The 7,860-nt window shown below is 44.1% G+C and overlaps 1 protein-coding gene across 1 annotated transcript in view; it reads left to right on the plus strand.

Annotated features, from left to right (window-relative positions):
- Positions 1–7,759, plus strand: part of gnptab (N-acetylglucosamine-1-phosphate transferase subunits alpha and beta) — a 16,496-nt gene extending 8,737 nt beyond the window's left edge. Inside the window, 14 exon segments of the mRNA XM_008315560.3 lie at positions 1–41; positions 421–600; positions 678–848; positions 934–1,057; positions 1,148–1,363; positions 1,787–2,790; positions 2,874–3,073; positions 3,165–3,384; positions 3,463–3,576; positions 3,728–3,813; positions 3,891–3,989; positions 4,092–4,259; positions 5,668–5,758; positions 6,743–7,759. The exon segment at positions 1–41 is cut by the window's left edge and continues 41 nt beyond it. Coding sequence (XP_008313782.3) covers positions 1–41; positions 421–600; positions 678–848; positions 934–1,057; positions 1,148–1,363; positions 1,787–2,790; positions 2,874–3,073; positions 3,165–3,384; positions 3,463–3,576; positions 3,728–3,813; positions 3,891–3,989; positions 4,092–4,259; positions 5,668–5,758; positions 6,743–6,814 — 2,786 coding nt within the window. The 3' untranslated portion in view covers positions 6,815–7,759.
- The last annotated feature ends 101 nt before the right edge of the window (positions 7,760–7,860 follow it).

The raw sequence follows: 7,860 nt of genomic DNA on the forward strand, positions 1-7,860 counted from the left end.
GTCCTGCCTATCTTTTCTGGGACCTCACTGCCATCTCACAGGTGCGACTGCTACTGTTGGTACAATCATGTTTGCAGTTCTGTCGACTCTCAGGTCCGGGACTGTTCTAAAACTTTAAACCCTACGGCATGAACTCGACCTCTGTCTCATTTTCTTTTATGACTTTGACGTAGACTTTAAACATAGAATTCAAATTCTGTTTCTGTGGACTTAAATTCAAAGAGTCAAATGTCTTACACATCTGAGGATTTCTCTCAAATTTGTCATGACTTGGACTTCAACTTTCAGTTCTGCAGCAAGGACGAATGTCTTACACATCTGAGGATTTCTCTTAAATTTGTCATGACTTGGACTTCTTCATCTGATTCAAAGTGTTCAAATAGCCTTAATCAGTTCTCTCTTCTGTTTTTCCTTTTTTAGTCCAAACAGGATGAAGATGTTTCAGCCAGCAGGTTCGAGGACAATGAGGAGCTTCGCTATTCGTTGCGCTCGGTGGAGAGACACGCCCCCTGGGTGCGGCACATCTTCATTGTCACTAACGGGCAGATTCCGTCCTGGCTCAACTTGGATAACCCTCGAATATCTGTCGTAACGCATCAGGTGAAGTTTGAAGGATTTCCCCTCAAATCGACGAGTTAACCTTCAGTGATATTAATGATTTGATCTTAACTTTGCAGGACATATTCCTCAACTCCAGTCAACTCCCCACCTTCAGTTCCCCGGCCATAGAGACACACATCCACCGTATCCCAGGTCTGTCGCAGAAGTTCATTTACCTCAACGATGACGTGATGTTCGGCAAAGAGGTGTGGCCGGACGACTTCTACAGCCACTCCAAGGGCCAGAAGGTCTGAACAGGACGAACAGAAAAAGACATTTGGCCAATTCAAAACAAAACAAAACACAACTTTTAATTCAGTTTTTTGTCTGCAGGTGTATCTCACCTGGCCTGTTCCTAACTGCGCAGAGGGTTGTCCAGGTTCTTGGATCAAAGATGGATACTGCGACAAAGCTTGTAATAACTCGGCATGTGACTGGGACGGAGGAGACTGTTTAGGTACAAGAAGGAAAATAAAGTCATCAAGTCTGCCACAGTAACACCGTTTTTTTTTCTCCTGTGTCTGAGTTCTTATTCTCTTTTTCACAGGTTCAACTGGAAACAGTCGATTTGGAGCGGGACTTGGCAACGGCAGAGCCGGGGACACCGGTGGTCAGCTCTGGCAGTTTGGAGGTGGTGTAGGAGTACTTGGTGGGATGTCCTACTGTAACCAGGGCTGCGCCAACTCCTGGTTGGCCGACAAGTTCTGTGACCAGGCCTGTAACGTGCTGTCGTGTGGTTATGATGTAGGAGATTGTGGCCAAGGTGTGTTATAACTGATTATTTTATTTATATTTCAAGGTACTTGTCATGAGTATATGTATATACTGTATATATGTGTATATATGTGTATATATGTACATATATGTGTATATGTATATATGTATGTATGTGTATATATACATATATACTGTATATGTATATATGTATGTGTGTGTCTATATATATACTGTATATATAGACACACATATACACATATATTTACATATACAGTGTGTGTATATGTACACATATGTATATAAATATATGTTCTACATATTTTGTGGGCATTTTGGTCTTAGTTCTTATTAGTTTCTGGCCTAGTTTAGGGCGACAATTAATGCCGCTTTAAAATATATACATATATATGTCAGGCTCAATGATGAGAGTCACAAAAATTAACATTTATTTTGTGTTTGATGTCCACAGACCACTTTGATGAGCTGTATTATGTGCCCCTGCTGAGGGACCAGAGCATCTACACCCTCCCAGTGGGGGAGATCAGGCCATACTTCAGCTTCCAGAGCATCGCTCACAGAGTCTCTGAGGCCCAAGTCAGCGACAACCCTGTAATTCGTCACACATCTGTCGCCAACAAGTGGAAAACCATCCATTTGCTCCTTTATCCCGGCCACAACTCCACCCAGATCCAGTACAACATCACTTTCCAAAGAGAAGAAGAGACCGACTTTTCAATGATCTTCAGTGTCGTCGTAGACACTCGCGAGGTTCCACAGACAAATGTTTCGAAGACTGTTAGCAAACAGATGAAACCAACACCGACTCCTGAGCCGGTATTCCAGTTCCCTGATATTCCTGAAGATAAACGTGGGCCAAAGTTGAAGAAGAAGCGTCCTGGTGAAGCTCAGGTGATTATTGAGGTTCCATCGGTGAACGTGTCTCTTTTACCTTCTGCTGTACGACGTGAGCTGCAGAGGCTGGAGGAGAAGCTACTGATCGGTGACATCACGGAGAAGGGTTTTAACATCACCGTGGCTGAACTTCTTAGTCCTTACAAGGCACTAGCTCAGAAGAAACAGGTAGCAGGTTCATCTGAAGTGATCAGTAATGGGGTGAAAGTAGACTCGAAAGTGAAAGAGGTAGCAGAGGACCAACCCTCAAAACAGAAAGATGGAAATAACAACGACAACCAGGATCCACCAGTCACTCTTCTCGTCCCAGTCCCTAATGGTGATGTGTTCAGGAAGGAGTTGGAAAAAATGAAACCTCCTGTAAAGGCTGTCATTGAAAGGCCCTTGACTTCCAAGCTTCTCAACAGCCTCTCCCAAAAAATCAGAGAAGCTGAAAAACAGAAAGAATCAATCAATGCTGTGGGAGAAGCTGTAGTTGGAAGGAGACTCCAACACTTCACCTCCCACGATCGAGGCTTCCTGCCCTGGGAGAGGAGGAAGTACTTCCAGGAGCTGCTCGAGGTTAAATTCACCTAAAACTTAGCCTTTTTATCCACATTACAGCAGTTTGGTTTCTGTTAAATATGTTGTTTTTGATGTTGTAGGAGGAGGAAAGGCTGCAGAAGGAGCTGATGTATGAGACAGAAGGGGGCGCAACTGTGCGTAAGCTGAAGGACACTTTTGCTGACTCTCTTCGGTACGTGAACAAGCTTCTCAACAGCAAGTTTGGCTTCACATCCCGCAAAGTCCCCGCCCACATGCCTCACATGATCGACCGCCTCATCATGCAGGAGCTTCAAGACACGTGAGACACCGTTTCTTTTTCATGGTTTTTAATATAATTCCCCTGAAGGGACTCTCTGCAGTTCTACCTGTAAAGTTCTACCTGTCTCCAGTTTCCCAGAGGAGTTTGACAAAACGTCAGCCCACCGCGTGCGTCACTCCGAGGACATGCAGTTCGCCTTTTCGTACTTCTACTTCCTGATGAGCGCCCAGCAGCAGCTCAACGTCTCGGAGGTGTTCGACGAGATCGACACCGACCACTCCGGAGTCCTGTCCGACCGTGAGATCCGAACTCTGGCCACAAGGATTCACGAGCTGCCCCTGAGTCTCCAGGTCAGTCATGATGACATATTCACATTGACCTCGTGGTTTTGTGCACAGCGTTTAATTCCTCACTGTTGTGTCTTGTAGGATCTGACTGGTCTGGAGCAGATGTTGATTAACTGCTCCAGGTTTCTCCCATCCAACCTGACCCAGTTCCACCTGGTGAAGCCCACTCAGGAGACCTACTACGATCCTAACATGGTCAGCAAGAGTTTAAAGATAAACAAAGAAATTAACAAAGAAAATAACCAACGAAAGATAAACAAAGAAATTAACAAAGAAGATAACCAACGACGATGGTGAACGATGGTGAACGATGTTTGCTGATGTCGACTTCTGTCTTCATCCACAGCCTCCTGTGACGAAAGGCCTCGTCCTCAACTGCAAACCCATCACGGAGCGAATCCACACTGCCTTCAAAGACCAGAATAAATACAAGTGAGTTTTTTAACTACAGTCTCATTTCTCCATCTTTGTTTTTTTTTTTTGTAGTCGACATGTCTTCTGTTGGACAGGTTTGAGATCATGGGAGAGGAAGACATTGCTTTCAAAATGGTCCGCACCAACGTGTCCCATGTGGTCGGGCAGTTGGACGACATCAGGAAAAATCCAAGGTGAGTGCTTCCACCCTTTTTCTCCTCGGTGATGGAGGTTTCCTCTGTTTTATTCTTCACTTTTATCTGTGTCTTTTTTTCTCTTCACGATTTCTACAACAGGAAGTTCATCTGTCTGAACGATAACATTGACCACAGCCATAAAGACGCCACCACGGTGAAGGCCGTGCTCAGAGACTTTTACGAGTCCATGTTCCCAATGCCGTCTCAGTTTGAGCTGCCCAGAGAATATCGCAACCGGTTCCTGCACATGGACGAGCTCCAGGAGTGGTAGGTTACAGAGAACGTTGATATTCCTCGATAGATATTTCAGTTAGAGATTCACTGTTTTATTAAGTGAAAATTTTCTTTGTCCAGTAATTGATAATCAATTCCTTAGGTGTTTATGAGATATTGTAGTGAAGCTTAGAGGTGTGTGAAGACACTTTCAAACCAAAAACACTGTATTTATAGCTGTCGTAGCCAAACTGTCAGACTTCCTAGAATTTTACCAATAACTGCGACTTACAATTTCACCTGATATCTGTTTCTATATTTACCCAAAAAGGGGAAAAAACAAACAAGTATTTTATTATAATAAGTTAAAATAAAGCTGTCATTAATGAGATTGCGCTCCACCTCTACGACACTCTCCCACCCACAGCCGAGCACCGACGGCCACCACGCCTCCACATATACTAAAAAAGTACAATTGTTATTGCGTCCTCGCTTACGTTTTGCGACCTTTTGTACGACTTCATAGTGTTTCTACAGCTTTGAGTAACTGTGATAGCTGTAAGTGCTGCGAGACTTTCTATGTGATGTTCGTCAACATCATAGGAACAAATATTGACCTGAAAAAGTAGCACCACCCAGTGGTTTAAGACCATAAGTTTACCATGCAGTGTTTACACAGATGTAAGAAAGAAGGTAAAACTCAGTCTGGAACCTGGGATCAAAACATCTTCAAATCCTGAAGATCTGCGTTAGGATCAGAGATTTCTTTGTAAGGACTAGATTTATGAATTACAAGGACAGAGGAAAAGCTAACGCTGGCATCAAATGACGCAATCAATTCACGTCAGCTCGGTCAATTCCGCTGATGGATTACAAACGCACTTCAAAAACACACGACAGAACAACACAGTGTTTTCTCCTCACATGCCTGCCGGATATTTTTCAAGCTTCATTTTTCCGAGTTAAGAATTTGTGGCTGTCACCGCAGGAGACTTTGTGCTGCCAGGATGGAGCAGTGGGGATTAAGAGGGTTTTTTTTTTGTTCACGCTGACCCCTGGCATGGAGGCGGTAAAATTAGACCAACGCCGCCTAAGATCAGTCGCTAGCTTCAAGATACTTGCAAGATCAGGGCACAGCTGAGCTCTTCTCCGTCTCCTGGTCTGCTTCCTCTTCTCCACCTCTCACTCAGCGGTGGATTTATGAAGTGACAGGCGCATGGCGCCGGGTGATGTCACCTTGTCACCCTGTTGGCCTGCTGACCTGTGGATAATTCACACTTCCGTCAGGTTACGTCACATCCACATCTCTTCTGTAATTCACACTTCCGTCAGGTTACGTCAAATCCACATCTCGTAGATGTGCCGCCTCTGATCTGATGATGTCTGTTTTCTGTTGGACGGATGGAAGACGAAATTGACAGAATCGGAATCGTGTTGAACCAGAGTGTGTTGTATTTTCCAGGCGGGTTTATCGGGACAAGCTGAAGTTCTGGACGCACTGTGTCCTTGTGACGCTGGTGGTCTTCACTGTCATGTCCTTCTTCGCCGAACAGGTCGGTGCATCCCCAGCAGAATCTCACACACACACACACACACACACACACACACACACTAAACACATCTGCATGGTTTAGTTCCACATTGACATGGAGTCACACACCAGGCTTTGGATGACAGTCACCTCTTCCTTTTCCATGATTCACGCTGCAGCTATGGTTAAGGAGCAGCCTTGTCTGTCTCATGTGTCCTACTGGACAGAGCCAGGAGCTGACTTTCCAGAAATGAAAGACACCCATAAGTCTCTGGGTGGGCGCTCAGATCACATATTCAAGAGTCTTTGTTATCATTTATTATTTTTATCCTTCACAAGTCTCCAAGATGACAAGAAATAAATGCTGATGAACTCCACTCAATGAAAAGTTAAATAAGGTCCCGTTAGGAAGACTATGGAGTTGAGCAGCGTCCAGTGTTGTCAGGTCTGTTTTTGATTTGAGTCATTTGGGAAATTGTGGTTTAAGTTATAAAAAAGAAAAGCCAAAAAAAGTCCCAGAAAATTCTGGTTTAGGCCAAACATTTTAGGATCATTCCTAGTTAAGTCCCACACTTAGGTGATTTGTAGTTGCATAATTTCCAGGGTCTGAGTCTCAATTCCCAAAGTCAGAAAAAGGATTTTCCATGTTTTTAAGACTTGAAAAGACTATGAAAAGGTTTTGAGGAAGAGTCGTATCCTTTTCAACCATTCCCAAGTTTAATTCCCACCCCAGCTCATGTACTGGGGGCAGTGATGGATTAGTGGTTAAGGAAGCGGACTTAGGTCCAGAAGGTTGGAGTCCACCAGCTGCCAAGTTACCACTGAGGTGCTCTGAGCAAGGCACCGTCCCCACACACTGCTCCTCCGGTGCTGTTCACTTTGGTGATGGGTTTAAAGCAGAGTTTCAGTTTCATTGTGTGCTGTGTCACAATGACAAGTAGTTCCCTTTCCCTTTCACTGTACGACATACAGATTATAATTATTCCACTTTGGTTCTGTCCCGCAGCTTATTTTCCTGAAGCGAAAGCTGTTCCCCAGACGTAGAATGAACAAGCAAACCAACCCTGAGCGAGTGTGATGGAGGAAATCTACGCAGTCCTTCCTCCTTTTCTCCACCCTGCACTCCAACCTTCACCCACTGCCGTCCTCCTGTGAGGACAGTCGGCGGACCTTGGAGCTAAGTGGACTGAAGCTTAGTCAGTGCCTGTGTCGCACGTGCGACAGAGACCGGTTCGAGTTGGTGATGATTTTCAGTTAATGGATGAATTGCAACCGGCGGATAGAGCCAAAAAGCAGCCGTGGTTAAAAAGCCTGCACCTCTTCACTCTCTCCACTGGGGGCAGCAGAGACTTTGTTAAATTCACTTAACACAAACAAATACTCTTTTCAACACTGTAGACACTCCTGTCAGGTACAGCCGTCTGTGTTTTTTTTTTAACCGTGGGATGTTAAAAGTGTCGAACGCTCGTTAGCAACGGGTAAGAAATGTGTGTACTTGTGTGTAACGGTGTATTTTTGGGTGTCACTTTTATCTTTCACAGCAACATTTTATGGGTGATGCTTAAATTGTCGACAGAATTGAATTTTTCATATAGGGAAAAAAAGCCAAAAAAAGAAGAACTAGTGGTTATCAAATGATGGGTCATGACCCGAAAGTGAACAGAAGAACACTGGATAAAACCAAACCATTTTGTCCAGTCTCTTAACTAAACTGTGCTTTATCTGGTAGAAACTTGTGCTATTGGTATCTCTGTATCTCAAACTGCAGAGCATTTTTAGCATGTTTTCTACGTAGAATGCTTCAAAAAATTAATTAATTTTTCATATTTTTTTGTGTGTTTTTAAAATGGAATTCTTTGCAACAAAAAGCCTAAAAGACTCAGGGAAAGTCTGGGTCCCGTGTCCTGATCATTTGAGAACCACTGCTGGAACACTCTTGTCTGCTTTTCACTGTCATATTACTGTAGAAGTGTGTGGTGGAGCCGGGCGGCGGGGTCAGGTTTTTAAACCGAAGACTTTTAACGGTCTGCAGATTTTGAGCCTAAACGACTTCCATTAAAGAAGAAACATCGTGAAGTACAGGTTCATTCAGTATAGGAAGGATTATTTTACGTTGTTGTCATG

Source organism: Cynoglossus semilaevis, chromosome 8 (genome assembly GCF_000523025.1).
Source record: "Cynoglossus semilaevis isolate Cse_v1.0 chromosome 8, Cse_v1.0, whole genome shotgun sequence".
Classification (NCBI taxonomy): domain Eukaryota; kingdom Metazoa; phylum Chordata; class Actinopteri; order Pleuronectiformes; family Cynoglossidae; genus Cynoglossus; species Cynoglossus semilaevis.